Raw genomic sequence first — 22245 nt, 5'->3', positions numbered from 1 at the left:
ATCTATATCCCTTCCTGATTAAATATTCATCCAACTGTTCAAATACACATCTGCCCTCCCATCTTACCATCTACTTGCTTATCCACCCACCCATCCATTTAACTCTTTTCCCAAGTACTAATGTTACAGATCATGCAATTCAGAGTCAAAGAAATCATTCCCTTTGGCCTTGTCATTATTCTCTTCCTATCTCCGGCAGTTTTCCTGGTATTACAAATCTTATTGATGCATTTGGGGGTGCAGTGGACCTTTATGGTTGGGGATTAGTATTGTTACTATACACATGGCCATTTACACAGTATATGAAGCTAAGGACAACTGATTTTCTTAGATGGAATAAGAAAGAAGTACATAACAAAATAACTTTGTATTTCATTTCCAAGTTCTGTGGCTGTAAATAAAGCTTTGCTCGTGGAGCTAGAAGGCAAACCCCAGAGGACTGACTCTCAGCTCAGTGCTAAGCAACAGACGGCTTGCCAGAGAGATGAATGCATTTCATTATCTTGAGCTGATTCCATAGGCATAATTAGAACTCCTTTGAGAAGTCAACTAATTATGTAATATCCAACAAAATATGTGAGGATTTCATTCTGGCATTAAGCAGAATCTATCAAACTCTGTTTTAATTTATGATTTCCTATTAGAGGGGGACCAAACAGGACAAGTCGTTTCCACAGCACTGGTTTCTGATTAGTAGCACTGGATAACATAAAGGTAGAGTATCTATCTTCCCCTTGGGTCATCACTGGAGAAAAGGCAGCTTAGAGCAGCCCAATATATTATTAGATGTCCCCGTTGTCCTACAGAAACACAGCTGCAGGTATATTATTTCTGGCTGGAACAATGGTAATGTGAAGTATCAGCAGAGACATCAAATGAACAACCTTTACTAGCTGGCTCGTTTTTCCTTTCTATACTTAGTCTGTATGAAGCAGGGCGATCTGGCCCCAGACGTAGAGGTTCCAGCCGAAGCCCCACATCCCGGCCACAGTCAGTGACCGTGAAGAGGAGTGTCAACCATCTCGCTGGCCTCTGGACCCTCCTACTCTGCTTTCTCCCATCTCCTGGGGATCTTACCTCCCACTCTAGGCCCAGGAAACGGTGTTGGCATTTTTTTTTCCAAAAAGAAAGGTGAGAAAAATAATGTTGTTGCGACACTCTAAACTGCATTCCTGAGGGTTTCTCAAGTTTGTGTCATAAAAGGCAAACATGGATGAACAAAGACATTTTTCAACAGGAGGAAAATGAGAGGCAAAGCCAGGCAGTTTCATTTGCAGGTAACTTATAAAACGAATGTGACTTTCCCCCCCAAAAGTCCAAGTGACTCCTGGATAAATTAGCTTCAGATGATGCTTAAAAAAAAAAAAAAAAAATGGTGGGAAAGGAAGCAATCCAGCTGCTATGTGACTGCCAAGGAGCCAAAAAAATGGTTCGAGGGATTTCTGAAAATTTCTAATGACAGAATTTTTTGGAACATGTAGATCCAGCTTCCCAGGTTCAGAAAGGCAAGGCTAGGCTTTCAGGACTCCGAGACCATGGGGGAGAGGGGTGGCAGACGGCTGGTACCCAGGCCACAGCCACCGCCACCGCCCGCTTGCACACACAGACACCGTTTTCTGGCACAGGCCTGTCCCCTCCCAGCTGGACAGGGCCCCTACACCCCTTCCCAAGCTAGTGCTGCAGGGAGCCCCCTCCCTGGGTCCAGAGCTGGCCCTCCAGATGAAACCTCTTTGCCATCTCCCACTCGGCGCAAAACAGCTGGAGTCAATGAAAGAGTTAATGTGATTTTCCACTCTTCCCGCTAGCTTAGAGGGACTCTGGTGAGCACTGGCCTGATCGAATCACCTTTAGGGGATGGAAAAATCTAACTCCCCACACATGACGGCAAGCACAGGAAGGAATGCTGGAGATGAACCAAGCACAGGCTGCCTGTAACGGCAGCGGCAGGGTGCAAGGAAGGCACACACAGGCCGGACCAGGAGAGGACGGTGGCAAGGAGACGGCCACCTCCCTAAAGGCAGGGAGAGACAGAGAGCCGGCCCTGCTCGCACGTCCCAGTCCCACCCCGGGGGTGCGGGGCCCAGGCCTGGTGTGCACATGGCACGGAGCGGGCTCGGCCCCCAGTTCCCTTGTGCATCTCCCAGATGTGGCAGCTGGTATGAGTTAGCCGGGCAGTGACCACATTTTGGGGAGAAATCACCCATTGATTTATCACAGGGGCATAAATCATAAATGCATTTAGTTGTCTTCATTGCCTTTCCTGTTATTCTGCCCCTCTGAAGTGAAATGAAGAGGCAGATGTATTATCTGGGATCAATTCCAGATCCCATTTGTGTTTAAAAAAAAAAAAAAAGGAAAGAAAGAAAAGAAAATGAGGAAGGGTTTCACACAAACCTTCTGCCACAGGTTGATCAAAGTTTGTGCACCCTGAAGACCAAGGCACCGCACAGAGAGCTCAGAGAGAAGCCCAGTGACAAGAGGGGTGGACACCCTAGCCCACACTTACCCTCGGGCCCAGATGGAACTAAGGACGGCACGGGGTCCCCGCCATCCCTAAACATAAGCCAATCCCCTCTCAAGCTCATAGACACTGAGGCCTGCAGAACCCCATGATGGCAATGTCCCAGGCAAGGACATAGAGGTTAACAGGACAGCGGCCAGTCACAGCTGCAGAGTCTAGAATTAAGTTAGCGAAAACAGAGGCCATAGTAAGGCAGAGACAGATCCTTCCAGAAAGGTCTAGAGGACTCCTCTGAGGCATTTTTGCATTCTCAAACTTCAGGTTCTGTCTAGGTCTCTTCAAGGATCCTGTCTCATTCACTTTGTTCTCCTTCCTCTTCTAAGAATTTTGTCCCATTTCCCTCATTGGGTCTGTGGACCAGAAGCCTCAGCCAGGTGCTTTTTTTCTTGTGGTTTTTGCAAGAAAACTGGAAAGAAGCTACTATTAGCAATGCCATTTCAAAAATTAGTAGCTCAGAGATTTACACCCCTGATGTCCGCAGACCAGCTGTCCATCCCTAACTTAAGACAACTCTCTGCTGGATAGTATTTCCTAAAGGGGGTCCTAATGGTTTTTAATGAGAAGAGCTCATAACAGATTGTTTCCTAAGTCCAGAGGAGGAGAAAGGATCAGGATTTTTAGGAGGGTTGAGATCATTAGTCTGTGGGGAGAAAATACATTTCAATAAATATCTTTCTTGGGCTCGTAGAGAGAGCCTTCCATTTGGAGTCTGAGCATTCTTCTTTGAAATCCTAAAACCATCATTTTTCTGTCCCATGGAGACATAGAAACAAATCAGGTGAAAGCAAAAGTTAAGTGATCCAAATATTAAAAGCTTTAAAGTTTCTATGAGTTCTAAGGATCAGAGAGTCTTGGGACCAAGGATTGAGGAGTACCAAAAATCAGGCTTCTGATCCAAAAGGCACCAGACTCTTGCCCCCAGCTAGATTAACCCTCTGTCCATCAGAAGGCACCGTGGAAATCTGTTCCAGGGCTGATGTAGCCCGGGAGGCTGCATGGCTCTTTGGCTAATCCTCCCTGCACACCTCACCTTCATTTGGTGTTCCAGCGTAATTTCCACATGGACTTCTTGCTTTGTAATAAGGCACATGAGGCAGCAGGCTTCCCACCGGGCAATTAGCATGCAGCTCATACCAGTCTACCCCAGAGAGGCCCCACTGGTCACCACCATCAGCTGTTTTAATCTAGGTAGGAATCCCAGAGGAATGAAGAGCATAGCATGGAATCTATTATTAGATTATGGAACAGTGAACGATGAACCAAAGTCAACCTTGCTGTGATGTGGAGAGGGAGGGGGAGGCCCTTTGGGAGGCTCTGAGCTGAGCGCAGTGCCCACAGGACAGGCCACAATGATGGAACGTGTTCAGTCAGTTCTATAAATCTCCCCCCTTAGTATTTTTTATGGGAATGATTAAGATAAGGGTAAACAGGCAGATACCAGGTCGATGGCCAGAACTGTTTGACACTGGGAGCCTCGGATTTTATCCCCAGACGTTTGAAGAGGGAATATTTAGCCTATGGGGAATATTGGATTGCCTGACATCTACTGAAAAAAAAAATCTCATTTATGAGGAATAAGGTGAAAAAAAATCTCATTTATGAGGAATAAGGTGATTTTGATGATTTCTCTACCAACACAGTTAGCTAAAAAGCAAAGGGCCCCTCCTCTATGATGAAGACCCAGCAATATGAAAACAAGCAAGAGATACCAAGGGGTGCAAGTCTCATGGTCAGGATTGAGTTAGAGACCCTTTCTGTTGGGCTGTTGGGATCAAGTTCGAAGGATAAGGGGTGCCTGGGTGGCTCAGTCACTTAAGCATCTGCCTTTGGCTCAAGTCATGATCTCAGGGTCCTGAGATGGAGCCATGCATCGGGCTCCCTGCTCACAGGGAGCCTGCTTCTCCCACTTCCTCTGGTCCTCCCCACTGTTGGTATGTTCTTTCTCTCTCTCTCTCTCTCTCCCTCCCTCTCTCCCTCCCTCCCATGTGTGTGCTCTTTCTCAAATAAATAAATCAAAACTAAAAAAAAAAAAAAGTTTGAAGCACAAGTCAGACCTCTGTGCATATGACAGTCAAACCTCAAAGCAGTTGAGGATTGGGGGGATGCAGAAATCCCACCCTGACCTAAATCTAGTTGTTGTCTCCTCTCCTCCACAAATATTTACTGAGTACCTATTATTCATCCAGAACCACATCACATTACTAAGCTTTAGGGGAGAACAAAACGGGAGCCAATCTGATGTCTATGGGAAAGATAATCTTTGCAGAGATAATGACACTTATCATCAGTCGGCACTGCATTAAGTGCTGCCCAGGCCGTTAAGATGCTAGAAATTTCATTACCAGGAAGACTTTCAACAGGTCCCAGAGAAGCTCAGTTGAGAAGTCCTCAGGAGGCTTCTATGCTCTTTCCACCCCAGGGCCTCAGACCAGAAGTGGGTGCTGGCGAGTGGGTTAAAGCTAGGGCTTGGTGGAGCAGTTACTTAATCTGGTGTCAAGTCAGTTTCCTCACCTGTAAAAGGGACATACTATATATATCTATACCATAAAGGTGCTGCCAGGATCAAATGAGAAGATACTTGGAAAGAGCTCAGCTAAAGCGCTGCACTAGCACTGGCTCCTTCCTCCTGGGAAGGCTCCCTGAACACACACTATGTGCTGGGCACAGCCCTGGTCTCAGGGGCACACGGACAAGCAAAACAGACACAGCGACCTGCTCGCCAACAGTTAGGTTTCTAATGAATGGGACACCGGGCACAATTTATTCCTTGTGATGTTTATCTAGTATGTCACAGACCAGACCAAAAATGCTGCCATTAATTACAAGGGAAGCAGTAACTAAGATTGTTCGTGGCCAGGGCTGGGGATAACTTTAAATCTGAGAGTCAGGGTAGGTCTCATGGAGAAGGTGATGTCTGGACAAGGATAGGAAGAAAGTGAGGACTGAACCAACTGGAAATCTGGGGCCAAATGTCCTGAGCAGAGAGAACACTGCGTGTTCATGTCCTAAGGTGACCATGTGCCTGGCGTGGCCGAGGGCCACAAGCTGGGCAGAGGGCATGAGGGGACAGTAGAGGAGGGGACGCTGGGATGAATGGGTACCTGTCAGACCAGACTCTGTGGGCCTCTCTTGAGACTCGAGCTGAGTCTCAGCAAGGTGTAGGGAGCCAGTCAGGTTTGGGGGGCTCTCTGGCACAACTGGCCTCTGGTTTTTGAAGTGTCTGGCTGCTGCGTGGAGAACAGTCTGTGGAGTGCCTTCTGATGAAGCCAATCTATCTGAAGCTTGGGATGAAATGTGACTTAATGGAAATTTATGTGCAGGTGTGACAGCGACAGTGGCTAGAGAAGTACAGTCGGTTTCTTGGCCCCTAGGCTCCTGACTCCCAGCACACCAGGGCACTTTTCCAGACAGTAGGGGTGTGCTCTGCCCTCCTCTTGGTCCAGTTAAGCAGCCCCTCCAGCCTATCCGAGGAAAGAAACACAACAGCTCACCCAATAAGGTGGCAAATCTACAAGATGGGCACAGAGCCTCTGCCTGGGGACTCCTCTGTTGACTTGGCCTAACCAGCTCACAACCCAAGCTCCCCCACAAGCAGGTGGTTGTGAGGCTTCCCGCCAAACCATCTACGGGGGGAGTTTTATGGAGGTAGCAAAGGAGGTAAGGAAACCATACAAGGCTGCTTACAAGAACTAAGCATTTGCAAACACACTGCACCAGCCACAAATTCTCAAACCTGCTGTGCCAAGGCCGCATCCTCTTCTGCTTCATAGCAGTGCAGGCTGCCTGAGGATATTTGCTCTACGCACCCGCAGAGCCCAACCTGGATTTTTGCAGACCACAATCTCTTCTCCGCCACCGATGTCCGCCAAGCACCTGCTGCCCCTGAGGACCTGATACACCTGCCCCCATGACAACCCTGCTGGGGTAGTGTGACTTTTGTACTGTCCGCTCCTATTTCCTAGGTGACTACACTAAGCACAGGGAGATTCAATCGCTTGCCCAAAGTTACCCTGTTCAGACACATTAAACCTGAAGCCTTAACCACCACTCTAAAAGAGACAACTAATATAAAAGTAACACTAGTTTTCAAATCTCCTTTTTACATTTCTAATACAAACAGGCTGCGTGTCTCAACTGAGGAACATTAGTTATTAGGTAGACTAATTAATTAAGGATAGTGAATGACCAAGTAGATCCCAGTATATCTTACTGGGTGCCAGAAGTTTACTTGTCTGTATATGTTTATTCATGAAACAGGTAAAAGGAAAAGCTTAAAAATGTTTTCAAAATGCCTCTGAATACTTTAATCTTCTTATAAGTCAACCAAGACACTGCATAAGATTAATCCATATTCAAGGATAAAAATGTACTTTCTATTTTCCACATCTGAAAAACTATTGCTACACCATCTTGAATTCACCCAGTACAAGTACATTTTAACTGTAACAGAAGATTTTAACAATATGAGTGTTTGTCAATCACGGTGACAGTGAGGAGGATATAGCATCACGTATCCTTGCCTACTCTGTGCCCAGCACTGATCTTGCTAGCACATCATCGCATTCCCTTCTGAACAACACCGCAAGGTGTGTATAATTAACCCCGATATACAGATGCAGGGGGACAGATTTGTCAGCACCCAGACACCACCTTCTTCCTGTTAGGCCGTGCTGCCTCTCTACCCTCACCCACTTTCCAAGAGCCCCACTCAATAGACCAAGAGGAATAAAACCCAGGAAGATAAGACCTTGACATGTCATTAGCTTGCAAAAAAGGCTGAACTCATTCAGCAAGCTTCCCGTTCTTGCTAGGTGTGCCAGCTAATAAGCTAGAGTTGTCTCAGCACCAAATCCACGGGCTTTATGTGGCTGGGGCTGGGACTCTACAAACCATGTTTCTGCTTTGCCAGCTGTTTCTGGCGAGTCTCTACCAGAAGGCTCACCAGGGGGAGGAAGGAAGAGGGGCCTGTTCTCTCCTGTTTGGTTCCCGTTGGCTTCTGGTTCCCAGTGTCATCACTCCAGCAAGGCTCCTTGCCCTGTACAGGGGCACTTCATCCCAGGAACAGAGAATAAGGCTAGTTTATAGTTTTCCCAACACTCATAGAATCAGATTCATTCTCTCCAGAGACCCCTGGTACCCCCCTCCTCAAAAGCCTGCCCTCCCTTCCAACCAGTGTGCCCTTCTCAGAGGTCTGGGTCCCACCCCCTGAGTCCTCTCTGCCCAGCTTCAAAGTTTTACTAATAACCTCTCCTCCCTCCTTCCCCTCTCCTGCTTCCCCCCACCAGCCATGGGGTAGCAGCTGTGGCCTCAAGTTGCTACTTCTGTGACATTCTATACTCCTTTTGCCCTTTCAGGTCAACAATTTTTAATGCTAAACTCGCTCTGTGAAAATAACTTTAGGGTTTCTGCCCCTGAATGGACACTGCCTGACCCACTGGGATCCCAACCGTGCTGTGTGGCATTTCTCGGCATGCTCCAGTGTGGATACTCGTCACCTGCCAGGCCCCGAGGGGCATGATGCTCAGACCCTCCTAACTTACCAAGTGTGGCCAAGGAGCCACCTGCCAAAATATCATTTCCAGGGCTGTACCTGCAAAGAGTAGGACCCAGGAAACATTTTTAGCAAGTGCCCCCAACCTCCAAACGCTTTGCTTCAGTGCATGTGTATGGAGACATCCTGACGTGAGTCAGGATCAAAGACCCCCAAGTTTCAGAGCTATGCACTCTGGCCAAGTAACTCAATCCCCCTGAGCCTGAGCTCCCTCACCTGTAAGGTAAGAATGGTACTCAGAGTGTCTACCCACAAGGCAGAGCTAAGACCGAAATGAGCAGAGAAAGCACGTAACTCTGGGCCTAGCATGGAGATGGGAGGACAGGAAGAAATGCACACTGTCGCCTGCCTGCTTCTTGAGGACAGTGGCCCGTGGGTGGAGGCCAAGGCCCCAACGCTGAGCCCACAGAGAGCAGCAGCACGTGGCCACTGCAGGGAAGGTGCCCCTGGGGCTGTCTGAGCCCCTGACGTGAAGTGATTTTTCAATGGCTGGCAGCAGCCATGCATCAGTAGGCCGCACTCCTGACTTGTCTCGTCATGTTCTTCTTGCTAGAGTCATAAGATGTCTAATACCAGCAAAAGTAATTAAAAATAAACCGAGAGACAGCGAACCATTTCAACCCTCCCTTTGGCGGCAAGGAGGGCCCGCGTGAGCTCTCCCCACGGTGGCCGAAAATGCCTTTTCCTGTCACACCGTTGACTGACCACGAAAAATGAATGTTCCTGCGATTTTCCTAAAACAGCTTCAGGATTTATCACCCTTGAAAAAAATATAGCAACGACAGAAACTGACCCAAAAGTTTCAGACCAAAATGTGACTCCTGTCAAGGAAGAAGAGATGGAGGGAGGGAAGGGGGAGGGGAGAGACAGAGAGATGTAACCACCCAACTGAGCCCTGAAATGAAACTGCAGAGGACACAGGAGCATCTTGGAGCATTCAAAGGAAGTTACATAAAAAAATAAATAAATAAAATAAAACTCTACTACCTACCTATTACCTACTGCCTCCTTCCACTGAAATCAAGTAAGATGAGGAGTCAATACAAAACTGCAGACCCAGCCAGGTCCATGCCTCGGCAGCTGGTTCCCCATACAGTAGTCAGACAGCACTGCAGCCAACAGCTCACCTCTCTCCCCTCTTCAAGGGCCTCCCCTGGCTCCCCATCAATGCGTGGAGGATCTCATGCCTGCTGGTCGTGCCAGCCTCCCCTATGGCACTGCCCCCACGCCCACCAGGCTCCAGCCACCTCCTCTTCATCCAGCTCCTCACGTACACCAGCCTGCTCCTCCAACAGGGCCTTTGGAAATACGGTTCCCTCTGCTCTTCCCTGCCCAGCTCCTTTGACTCACACATGCTCTCTGCAAGGAGACTACCCTGGACCACCCCATTCTCTGATTCTCTGTCTCAGGCTGTTGGTCTCCTTCAGAAGATCCATCATGGATTCTAGCCATCTGGTCTTTTCACTTGTTTGCTATCTGTGATCCGTTATCTGCTCTCTGGGGTCTGCCTGGGGCTGTCATGTCACCCCATGCTCCTGGGATCTGGTCAGTACACCCCCAATGGCCTGGGACATGGTCAGTTCTCAGCACAAACCTGTTCAATGAATGAATCACACCCCCCACACCATATGGTGTACGTCCCTTGCCAGCACCCTCGGCCACCCGCAAGCCCCTACATTAATCTGGTTCTGTGGCATGAGGGAGAGTCAGAGTACAGGTGGGGTGGGGGAGCAGGAGCACTTTGAGACCCCTCCTCTACAAGCAATATGACCTAAACTCCTTCCCCAGTTGCTATGCTTTGGGTAAATCCCTTCTCCTCCCGACCAGCTCAAAGGAAGGCAAAGAAAGTTTTATAAAATCACTGGAAAGCCAGAAAAGGAAACAATGTAGTTTAGAGGAAAAAAAAGAAATAACAAAAAATTTCTTCCAAATTGCCTGAGACTATGAAAAGGCTGGTTTCTTAAAAGGATAAGCACAGACTCAGCTCAGAAACTCTGCCCCCCAGAGTGGCACATGTCCTGTGGAAAGATGAGGAGGTAGGCGTACCTAAGTCTTCCAGCACCTCCTTCAGGCCACTAAGACATGGCTGGCTTGAGGCTTCAGCTTCCAAATTATGCCAAGGGAGGCAGCCCTGGAGCAAAACTCCCAAGAGAGCTGTTCTCAGAGATCTCTGTGACCCCAGGTCAAAGGACTGTGACTTCTAACAGTGTTTCCAAACGTGCTCCAAATCATTCTGTGATCAAGGGCTTCCCCCAGGCCCCAAACTGGGAACTGTTTGCCCACCCCTTCCCCGTCCATGCCATCCCTACCAGGTCACCGAGGATCCCCCAAGGGCCTCACGACTACTGTCCTCACCTTTGTTCTGGACGTAGCTGATTATAGAACACACAGCACACATAACTGAAATAGCACTCATCTTTGAAGTTCTTTCTAAAAGAGGAAAACCATTTAGTTACACCCAGACAGCCTTGTCCTGAGGCCACACATTTGGCATCCACTTACTCTCTGTCTGCAGCCCAATGGGTTCCACATCCGTGACATTCTGCACACCTCCACCCTACACACACACACTTGGGGGTGGAAGGCCAAGCCAAAGAACTTATTTCCTGGGTGACAGTGTGTGTGGTATGGATGGCCAGCTCTTCCTAGGACCCAAGGTCATTTTGTTTTGCTCTTCCCTTCAACATGACTGCATTCTGGTTCACCAGCCTTACCATTCGATGCTGGGTGGTCAGTTCAGCTCCGAATGCTAGATATGGAACCCTGAATCAGTTATGTAGCCTCAGTTTCCTCTTTTGTATAAAGAGGATAGAGTAGTACTCGGCTCTTGGGTTTCTGTGAGAATGAAGTGTATGCGCAGCATTTAGAACAGAGCCTGCTCCTTGGCATTGATAAGGATGAGTTCTCATTATGTTTCATGCATACATTTGGGCACAAGGCATTCTCTCATTGAGGGAGATTCGGGGTCAGGGAAGTGTAGGGGGCATCCTAGGGCTGCCTGTACTCCTTATCGCAGACCCACGGGAAGCACAGATTGTGCAGGGATGCCTACCACGCACAGAAGGGCACTGCCCATGCTGCACGCCCAAGCAGAGTTCCATAGCTTCATGCACGGCAGAAGCCAGTTGAGACATGGGGTGTTATGTGGTGTCTGCAGCCACATCTCACTCCCTGGAGCATCACACACAGCAAGGACAGTGATTACCCTTGAGCAGGGGGACGCTGACAGGGATTCCAGGTATCCTGTTATCCTTGGATTCTGAGGGTCTCTGGCTTCCTGGGAAAGCAAAGAGGGAATGTGATTCCCTTCAGGGTGCTCCATTTCTTACTCAAGTGACATGAAAGCTGTGACACCACCATGTGGTCACCACCACATGTCACCACCAAAACAAGATTCAAGGGGCAGTTAAGTCTGACACGTATGGAGACCCCACGTGCTAGGCACTGGGGGGTCCAGCCCTAGGCTGGGTACCCATGGTGCATTCCCGTTCTGAATGATCCCATCCACGTGTCCTGTATCCCGGCCCCGGTGGCAGCACCAACGGAAAAGGGGAAAAACAGAAACTACTCAGGACAGAAAAGCAGAAAGCACTGCCCCAGGCTTACGAGAGACCCCAAGGCACAGAGTAAGGTATTTGCCATCAAGGTTCCCAGCTCTCCGCCATTGATTATGTGGTGAGTATAGTTCATTAGAGTGGAAAAAAGCACTGGGTGACTGGGTGACAGGCACTGAGGGGGGCACCTGACAGGATGAGCGCTGGGTGTTACGCTATATGTCTGCAAATTGAACTCCAATAAAAAAAAATACAAAAAAAAAAAAAAAAAAAAAGGAAAGGAAGCAAAAACCCACCAAGACCATCTTCTGTTGAATTCAGCCAATGCACATATTTCCAAGGGCATCTCAATAACTTTTAACAACACACTGATTCCTTCAAATCAAGGTTGACAAACAGGACTTCCTATAGGGCTAGATTCTTTAAATTATTTGTCTACCATTTTCTTACCTATCCACTCTCCACTCTATCTTGTGCATCAGGAAAGGTAATGATAAACCATCCCATGACCTTCTTCTTCTTCTTCTTCTTTTTTTTTTTTTTTGTTCACTTGGAAGAGCAACTATATAGGTGGCGGGTATAACCATTTTTCTAATTTAAATGCAGGCAGCTTTATTTTTTGAGCAGATCCTGAAATGAGTCCCTTCCATGTTGAGGAGTTCATATTTCATCCCAAGTATGTAAGAGCTGCTGTTAAGCTGCTAACCAATAGATATTAGGCAAAAGTAAATGGCATCTAATAAATGAATAAATAGCTCTGCCCTCAGAAATAAAATGCCGGCAAGGGACACATTGCATGGCAATCACGATGCTGTCTTCAGATTCACAGTTAAATCACCAATAATGCATTCCTTCTTCCAACTCATTCTAAAATGTTTCATTTGGCAGTTGCCTTGAGCAAGGCCCTGCCTGGTTAGGTGGTAGATACCTTCAAAAAATGACACCCACAAATGCCCTCCTGGTCTGCTCCCCACCTCCTTTTGCTTTCCCCTTCTGGGAACCCAACTGTCATATACTGTAGGCAAGTCCAGGCTACTGCACTGAGGGGAGAGGCCTCATAGTGTGGCCCTGCAGGATAAGATGCCATGTGGAGAGACAAGCCTTCCAGAAGAGAACCAAGACAACCCAGGCAAGCTCTCAGCTCACAGAGGAACCAAATGCTGTTCCTCAGGCTGTTTCTTACAGTAGTCACTCCCCAGGTGTACAGCATCCACATCACCTGGCACTTATGAGAAATGCACATTCTCAGAGCCCACCCAATCCTACTGGGTCACAACCCCCCAGCATGGGATAATAAGCAGTTGGTGTTGGAACATGTCCTCCAGTTGATTCTGATGTTGGCTCAAGCTTGAGAACCACAGTCAGGGGAACCACATTCCAGCCTCTTTAAGAGCATTTTCCTCTCTCCTGAACCTACTTGCTGTTTCTATAATCTTGAAGACTGCCAATTACAGTATAACAGAACCCTCTACTAAATATCTAATATCCAGAATAACAAAGAAAGATGACTGCTTAGACAATGCACATCATCTCCCTTTAGCATAGTGCTAAATAACCTGGGGATCCATGCAGACTCATTACCTGCATGTGCACAGAGAAGTCATCAAGAAGAGGATATATGTGGACATGAATGCCACAGAACTCTCCAGAATGGAGCAGGAGGGACGGGATCCTGCTATTAATTTCTAATCATAAAAGGAGACTTTCTTGCTACAAAAAGCAAATCTACTTCTACTCAATAATACTTTATAAGTAGATGAAACTCCTTGATGTAATGTTGAAATTTCCAAGATCCTGGTTCCAATTAATCCAAAAAAGCACCTGGCCAAAAATCAATATTGTACCTTTGGCAAGATATGTCAAAATTTGTATTTTATCTGAAGAACTATGGCTTTGAAGCCCTCATCCTATGCCTCTCCTGCAAGTATGGACTGGATATTTAAATACCAATATTACTAGGCAATGCTATTCATCAGATGTCACCATGTGGGAGGGATTCATAGAATTTAGTATATGAGATTCATCTGATAATTTATTTGGTCTTAATGGAGCTGCTTATGAAAAGGCCCTTTCACTTTCTTCTTTTATGTAAGATGGTCCTAAATCATTCAAAATATCCTTCAACACACATGAAATATCACGGCATCCACAAACATTCTACATGACTATAAATGTCTATGTCCCTACCCATGTTTACTAGTGCTGTGGCCTCCCACCCGACTGGCCTCAGTCACTCAGCCATACCTTAGGATTATGCATTAGGTACTGGCCACGTGCCCAGTACCATTGCTGTATGCTCCAGGGTGTAGACACATATCCAGCATGCTCCCTCCCCGCCCCCTTCCCATGACATATGTCTATCTAAGAAGTAAGTCTGGCCTCTACCCGTCCCTGGAAAGTATCACCTGAAGTCCTAAGCTAAAATCACTTTGTCCAGCAGTGAACTCCATCTCCTTCAAGGGTTGGGTTCTAAAGGCAGTGCTTATTGTGGGAGCCACAATCACCAAATATATATAACTGGACATCCCTGAAGCAGGTTCCATGTCGGAGTCCCACATTCCCATAGGAAGCCCAGCATGACTAACTTTTCCTCCAGCTTCAGAAGTGATGGCAGTTTCCAAGGTTGAACACCAGGGAAAGGATTTGGCATCCATTTAAGGACCATGTTGTACAAAATGGATGTTTCTTTAAAAAGCAGACATACATGTGATGAGGTGAGTTGTCAGTGTTAGTAGAGAAATGTGGGGACCAAGAATGACTAAAGGAACATGGAATGACACTGCATGCTCCCTCAAGGGTACATACTCTCTAGATACAGCAGAAGACACAGCCTTCATTTGTCTTTTTCTTCTTTTTTTCTTTTTCTTGCCAAGTGTATATGGTTAGTCTAGTTCCAAGAAATCAAACATGCAAAGTAGAAAAAGTAGGGCAGACTTGGACAGAGTAATACTACTGGCTCATGGGACAGGAGAGCGCCTTTGAGATACTCCTGGGAGGGCACTCTCTCTGACTGACCTTTTTCCTGTGAAAATTCCACCATTCCAGTGAGATAGGGATTACCAACTGTTAATCTGTTGATTGATGCCCACCAGAGGAAATGATTAAAAACATGGATTACTAGCCCACAGCCTTAGACATTTTGATTCTGTAGGTATGGAGTAAAGAACAAGTATTCGTAATTTAAAAATCTCCCCAGAGAATTCAAACTGCCTAACAGTTTGAAGAACCTCTGGGTTTAAATACTCAGAGGTGCCAAAATGTTAATATTTATCACTGATACCCTAACATATGGGTTCATCAGATAAATAAATGTCACCTGGAAAGCAAAGAAGGAATTTGAACAAAGAATAAGCTTTGACAAGGGTGGGGAACAGCCCTGGGGGATGGAGAGAAGCTTCTGGGTGGTAATGAGGGTGTAGAAGGAGGAGCCATAGAAACACGGAAACATCCAGGAGATGACTGTACAGCCACATGGCTGACTTTACCATCTATAAATGCTGGACTCACCAAGCAGCTCTGGCTCCATGGAAAACAAAAGTGTTGCCCCATATGAACGAAGCACAGTTCTCAAAGAATCTTTTCACTGAACATGTTGACCATGTCTTCATGAATTTCCTCTTTCCTCCAAAAAAGTTTCATTTTGAAAACAAGGAGAACCATAGTATTCGGTTTGGTCAACCAGAAGATACAAGACTGAGAAACCATAGGTCATTATGAGATTAAGTCTACATGAGACACCCATCCCTGGACAACCTGGGGGTTACAGCACAACAGATCATCCACCAACTGCATCGCATGGCCGGCATTAGCCACTTACCTTTCGGTCTGGCCAATTGTACTTCGCAAAGATAGTATCATAAGTGTCCACTGCCCCATCGGTGATGAGCATGATGGCCTGGCTGCAGATGCTTCCTTGTCCTGTGTGGTTGAACTGTGGGAAGAAACAAGGTCAGACTAAAAGACACACCAGAGAGCTCTGTGCATCCATGAGGCTTCAGAGGCATGAGAGCTTGGGAAGCTTCTCAAGACAAGAGCTCGTTCTGCAAAACAGAACCTACACAATAAGCTTTTCCCCCCATGCATTCTCTGTATTTGCTTTGACAAACTGGAACTAAATACTGACCACAGAGGGGACTTCTGGAAAACACACACAAGGTGGGAAGTGAGATTCTAGGACAAATAACCTCTCTTAACCTTCAAGCACAGATAGTGCCTCAGGATATTAGCCCCAAAGGCATTGGCACAATCACCCTTTAGCAACACATGATATGAGCAGTAGAATGAGTAGCAGGCAAGATCTTTCAAAACCTAAATGAGTCTGGTTTGATGCACTAAATAGTAAAATCAAGGAGATTTTGGACACATGGAGAATAAAGTCAGGAACATGCCAATTCAGACTAGAAGCCCAAGCACTCTTTTTGTAGCACTTGTTTTAAATATATATTTGTTCGCATGTAACATTATATATTAGTTTGTATATGTTACTATTGTAAAATAGACTGAAATTCCAAGATTGTGCCCACTGGTGTGGGAGACTCTAAATTCCTTCAACTCTCAGTATTACCTGGCATTGTAAAAAGCTCCCAGCCTTGGGGCACCTGGGTGGCTCAGTGGTTGAGCATCTGCCTTCAGCTCAGGTCATGAGTGACCCTCATGAGTGAGGGTCCGGGGATCAAGCCCCACACCAGGCTCCCCACGGGAAGCCTGCTTCTCCCTCTCCCTCTGCCTATGTCTCTGCCTCTGTCTGTGTATCTCTCATGAATAAATAAATAAAATCTTTAAAAAAACCACACACACACACAAAAAAAACCCACAGAAAACAAAAACAAACCTCCCAGCCTTTGTGAGTAGTAGACAGGGTAGACTGGTTACCAGAACTTGATGTCCTTCTCTGGAATCAGGGTATAGAATTCCCTTAATGAATGCTATTAATGCAATTCAAAGCAACGGCATGTCCTTTAAAAAACCCTACAGTTAGGGTGCCCTGAGTGGCTCAGTTGGTGAAGTATCTGCCTTCAGTTCAGGGTCCTGGGATAGAGCCCTGCATCAGGCTCCCTACTCAGCAAGGAATCTGCTTCTTCCTCTCTTTAAGCCTTCTCTCATTCTCTCTCCCTTTCAAATAAATAAATAAAATATTTAAAAAATATAAATAAATACATACATACATAAATAAATACTCTACAATTAATAGGACAGTGCTGAGGCATGAAAACATACAAAAAGTCTTTAACTTTCAGTAGTGAAAATTCCCACCATTATAACTGGTGAAATTTGCTCATTAATTTTTTATTATTTACTAAGTGCCCACACAGAGCTGAGGATGAGACATGCAAAAATCCCTTCCCTCTGTAGTTTATAATTCTATGTGTGTGTGGTGGGGGGGACATAAAAACAAAGTAAATAAGTATTCTAGGGAACCAAAAAATAAAAAAGAAAGCAGACCAGGGGAATAGGAAATGAGGAGGGGGCGACTTTAGAAAAAATAGCTAGAGAAGACCTCACTGAGAAGGTGGCATATGAATGACACCTGCAGGGGGTGAGAATCTAGGGGAGGGTCATCCCAGAGCAGACCAAAAGCACATGCAAAGGCACAGGGTGGGCAAGTTCCATCTGCAGACCAGGGCACTGGGGAGGGATGGAAACTGTTCTTGGATTCACTGCCTGTTCCTGCTGGAGTAAAGTGCTAATAAAGCATTCAAGGTGAAATGCAATGCCTAGTCTTTGTGTACTTAGGATTCTGATGTAGAGATTGAAGTTGCAACTGGAGAGAGAAGACTATAACTAACTAGATGAATGAATGAATAGATGGAAGGGAGGGAGAGAGGAAGGAAGGCAGGCCAGAAGGAATTGCTTGGGGCCATATGGGGCAGAGCAAAGCCACCTAAAGACATGCATGGACTGCCATACTATGGTGAAAAACATTTAATCCCATCCTAGCACCACAAGCTGTGATAAATTCTCATCTCAGAGTGTCCTTTTCCTCGTTTATAAAATGAGTAACATGCTTACATGGTTGTTACAATGCAGGTTAAATGTTCATTATATGCTGGGCAGCAAGTATTAACTTACTTAAGACTAGCTTCTGAGGTAAGTACTATCGTTATCGGCATTTTACAGGTGGGGAATTTGAGGCAGGGAGAGATTAGTTAACTTGGCCAAGGTCGCAGAGCTCCCATCTATAATGGCCAGGATTTAAACCCAGGCAGTCCAGCTCTAGAATCTATCCCCAGCACACTCTATGGCCTCCCAATAATGAGATGAAGGTCCTTGAGCAGATGGAGATGCATGGTAGAGTTCCATCAACACTTCCTTCACCTGCTTCTTCCTCCCTCCATCCTTTCCAGAGTTCTAGGGTCACATGGTAGTCACCGCATCTTCCACCAAGAATGAGTGAGTGCTCCTCAAATTGTGTGCCTTAGGCACTTGCCCCACTGTAGCCCTGGCCCTGGCAGCCATTCCTGCAACTCCAACTGGACCAGAACCCTTGAGTTAATGAGTGGACATGGCCCATGCTGTAATATCATAGAAATTCTCAGATATGTATAAATACTTGAGAACTAAAACCATCCCACGCAGCTATGGTTCTACTGTCTTCATCAACTACTATTCCAGAAAACTCTTGCTCAGGAAGATAAAATTGCAAATAACTTTATTGCTTATTCCAGGAACATCCTGAAAGGCCCATTAACTCTTCAATAGAAACCATCACAGGACAATTTGTACCCTAAGACTCTTGAAAGCCCTGACCTCAAAATCTTCCCTCTGTTGCACCCACCAATAGTAAACTAGAATGTTAGGATTCTCACCCAGTCTTAAGCCTCTTCCTTCTCGTCCATTCTGAAAGACTACCTTCAATCAGTCTTCATAGTGTCAAAAAAATGACTTTGTCCCTTCCACTCTGAGATACTGCTAAGATTCTATCATCATAGTGCATTTTCTTCCTTACTGCAGTAAGAAGAAACATTGCTGGAGTCCTGTCCTATCAACAGGTTGTTCTGGAAATATTTTGGGGAGCTGCATTCAACACAGTCTTCAGATCATTGAATAAACCCAGCAGTGGGCCCCCTGAATAAAGGTGATCTCTCTGCTTCAGTTCACAGAGTCTGAAGAAAGGGGAAAAAAATCAAGACACCTTAGGACTGTTGTTCATGTGACTCACTGGAAAGCATCCTGGCAAAATTCTCCGAAACAAAAGGCAAGAAAGAGAGGGAAATGAAGATATCTAAATAACACAGACTGGAAGAAGGGGCTGCCCTGAGCTGTTTATTTAAAAACATCACTTTCCTCTCTGGCTGAGTCCCTGGTATTCTCTGCTGCAATCTGCAGTCGGAGAATTTTGAAGAATGCAATTAAATTCAAATGCTTTGATGAGTAATATCTCTTCTCTTCATATTTGTCTAGAACTTTTTTTTTTTTTTTGAATAGCGGGAGTGATGAAAGTGTTTTCCATAATAATAACAATGACAAGGGCCTGATGATGAACTACAATTAGCTCAGTGATTCATCAGTTAGCAGCGAAAATTTCAATGCATCCTGACATTTAGAGCATTTGGTTGTGATTAACAGTCTTTGAAATGTCACCGAATTTTATTTAATTGGCTAAGAAAAATTTTTAAAAGGTAATCACTGCAAAGATCATATTCATCGCCAAAAAAGATAATTGCGGTTGTCACATGACAAGGTAGATGCTAACTACTGTAGCAAACCAGCTCTGTGTTCTTACAGAAACTAATGAATACAGCAGAGATCAATAGCTGGAAGGGTCTTAGAAGTTTATTTGAATGCTCCTTTCAAAGCCGTTTGTACAACAACTGCAAGTCTTTAAGTCATCTGAGCAAATCCTGACACTGAAATGCAGGTAATTGCAAAACAGAATTTACTTCATTTAGTTATAGCAACCTCTGAACCATTCTGAGCCCCAGCCACAATCACAATTTCAATTGTGTCTGTGAGAATGTGTGTGTGTGTTGTATGTGAGACAGAGACAGAGAGAGACACACACACAGAGGGACAATGTGTGTTTGTGTGATTGAGAAATAACTATTCATACTGGCTTGCAAGGGCAGGAGTAATACACAGAAGAGAATTATATCACTTAAAGGTCATATTGATGAAGTGGAAAATAGCGAAAGCTTCATTTTCATGGGAGATTAACCATCTCTGTGTTTTTCAAAATGTTTGGCTATTTAAAAGCCCAGTGGCAGAGACAGGATGGAAATGTTTCTCTCTCTGAGATAAATGTGCGTTCGAAATATGGTGCCAACCATCAACCAATCTCAATTAGGGATATCTTGTAATATTTTGTTCCTTCCATTTCTACTGTTTGGAATTTACACTGGACCCATTGGGTTTTCTGACTGGCCAGACCCCAGAGGGCTTCACAGGTAAAGGCAAAGAAGAGGTGCTTGGAAGGTTTTCCTGGTTCGAAGTTATTTCTGTTATCAGGATTTAAGAAAAGAAAACCACCATGTGTTGGTGATTTCTCTGGATCTGAGAGGTGCTAGGAGGTTAATACACCCTCTTGCAGCATACAAACATATTATCCCTAAAGGTGTGCTTGGTGAGCTGTGACTTCTACAAGATTCTAACCCTGAGGTTCTGATATGATATAAAGAGTTCCCAAGTCAGTAAGTTTGAGTACTGGCATAAATACATTTTGAATAGGTCTGTTCCCTGCAGGATTTCGAAGGCCTTGAATATGCTCAGGTGCATGGTGGGTCTCCGGGAGAGGAGGATGGCATCTCACCACCTCGACGACATCTAGGCCGGAGTACCTTGGCAGACCAGTGTCAACTGGCACACAATGGGGAAACACTGCTTGGAAGTGTCTCTGGGAACAAATCTGCTAAGTGACAGGATGGGGAGAGAGAAGGTACTAGGGCAAGGAAAAGGAGAGAGGGAAAGATGAAGGGAAGCTGACATTCCTGAGGACTGGGGCAGGAAGTTAAGACCAAAACACCAAGAGCTCCAGCTGCTTCTAGAAGCCACAGGCACCCTGACCAGAGTTGAGGCTGTCTAGTGTCTCCATGGTCACAGAGATGGCCCTTCCCACCCACCCCAGCCCTGCTGAAAGGGAGTCAGGTACAGCTGGAATCCTCCACCCTGGTCTACCAAAGCCAGCTTCATGGGCATGAGATGCACACAGCTGCACAAGGCCCCACACTTGGCTTAACACTCTGCTTGCTGCCTTTCTCTTAAGATTCTTAATGAGTTCTGAACAAGGGACCTGCATTTTCATTCTGCACTGGGCCTCACAAATGATGTGGCTAGTGCTGGGTCTACTCCTCTCCCCATTTTACAGATGAGGAAAATAAAGGTCAGGCTAAGTAAAGTTTTCTCAAGGTCGCACAGCAAGCTCTGACCAAGTCAGGCTTCTCAGCCCAAACTGCCTGACTCCAGAGGCCACAGACTTCATATGACAAGCATCTACCAACTCTTGCTCCTTCACCACCTCTGCCAAAGAGCCAGGAAACAGAAATTCACTGCAGGGCACGTTTCCAAACAAGGGACTCATCAGCTCAGAGTAGCCTCCCCCTGCTCTAGACACAAGGCTTTTGAGATAAAAAGAGAACTAATTTTATAACTGTGAGAAGTCTTTCAATATGACCCTCTCGAAAGAGCCCACTGAAGATGCAGAGCTTGGCATCTCCAAGCCCCGAGAAGGGGCCTATCCAGGGTTCAAATTAGAATTTAGAGGTACAGTTTGGCCCTTCGTTCTGGTCATCTATGTTCATAAATTATTCGTAAGCTGATAACAGGGATGTGCTGTCCCAAACACCGAGCTTTACCTAAATGTGAATGGTCTGTAGCCAGCAGCCCCGTGCAGCAAAGCAGGAGGGAATAGCTGTGGGTTTAACTCGAGTTAATGCGAGGTGCTGATGTGGCACCTTACCTCCTTATTTTCCTTCCCTTGCAGTCTCGACACTGGCTCAGGACCAATACCTCACAGGCCTTCTGTGTGCCAATAGGTATTATTGGTAAAAGGCAGTCTAGAGGTGGGGCCCAGCCTTGGCTTGAGAGGCCAGTGTAGCCAAGTGAGAAGAGCTCCAGATTTGGAGTTGGGCACAGCTGATTCCCAGGATGCTCCACGTGCTGGTGGGCGGGTGCTCACCTGCAGGCTGACACCTGAGCCCCACAGAGCCTTCAGAACACTGAGCTGCCAGCTGGGCTCTCAGCTCCTACGACACCTCGATGGAACTGTCGCCCCCTTTAGTGTCTGTTTCCACTCAATCCCATTCCATGCCTCTCCCCTCATTTGCCGGGCGCTCCAGGAGTTTTGAGCAGGTTCATCTGAAGGAGAGTACTAGAGGATGGAAGGGAGAGGCCAAAGCTTTTCGAAGCCACGTCTCCCTTTCTCCTGATCTGGGGGCAAGGGTGCTTTCTGGCAATAGCTGCATCTCTTCCAAGGTACCAGCTTCCACAGGGCTCTCACTGGGCAGCCCCTCCACACTTCGATTCCTATCTGGATGGCCACTGGGAGGGTCACTCATTGTGTGTCCCTCCCTCCTGTTGTCCATCCTACCTTAGATAGGAGCTGCCTCCTGCTGGTGCTAATCACAGAATTGTTTCATTTTCTGCTTGGTTTCTGAGCTTCTCCAGCCCTTATGCAGCCAAACCCC

At 46.3% G+C, this 22245-nt stretch overlaps 1 protein-coding gene across 3 annotated transcripts in view; it reads right to left on the bottom strand.

Moving 5' to 3' along the window:
- Window positions 1-22245, bottom strand: part of CACNA2D3 (calcium voltage-gated channel auxiliary subunit alpha2delta 3) — an 833484-nt gene that overhangs the window by 362913 nt on the left and 448326 nt on the right. For all 3 annotated transcript variants that reach the window (XM_041762548.1, XM_041762549.1, XM_041762550.1), the window contains one exon: window positions 15444-15557. In XM_041762548.1, coding sequence (XP_041618482.1) covers window positions 15444-15557 — 114 coding nt within the window. The remainder of the gene's footprint in view (window positions 1-15443; window positions 15558-22245) is intronic.

The sequence above is a fragment of the Vulpes lagopus genome, chromosome 7 (assembly GCF_018345385.1).
Source record: "Vulpes lagopus strain Blue_001 chromosome 7, ASM1834538v1, whole genome shotgun sequence".
In the NCBI taxonomy this organism is placed as follows: domain Eukaryota; kingdom Metazoa; phylum Chordata; class Mammalia; order Carnivora; family Canidae; genus Vulpes; species Vulpes lagopus.
The sequence above is the reverse complement of the archived record's forward strand: the minus strand, read 5'-3'. Positions and strand labels throughout refer to the sequence as shown.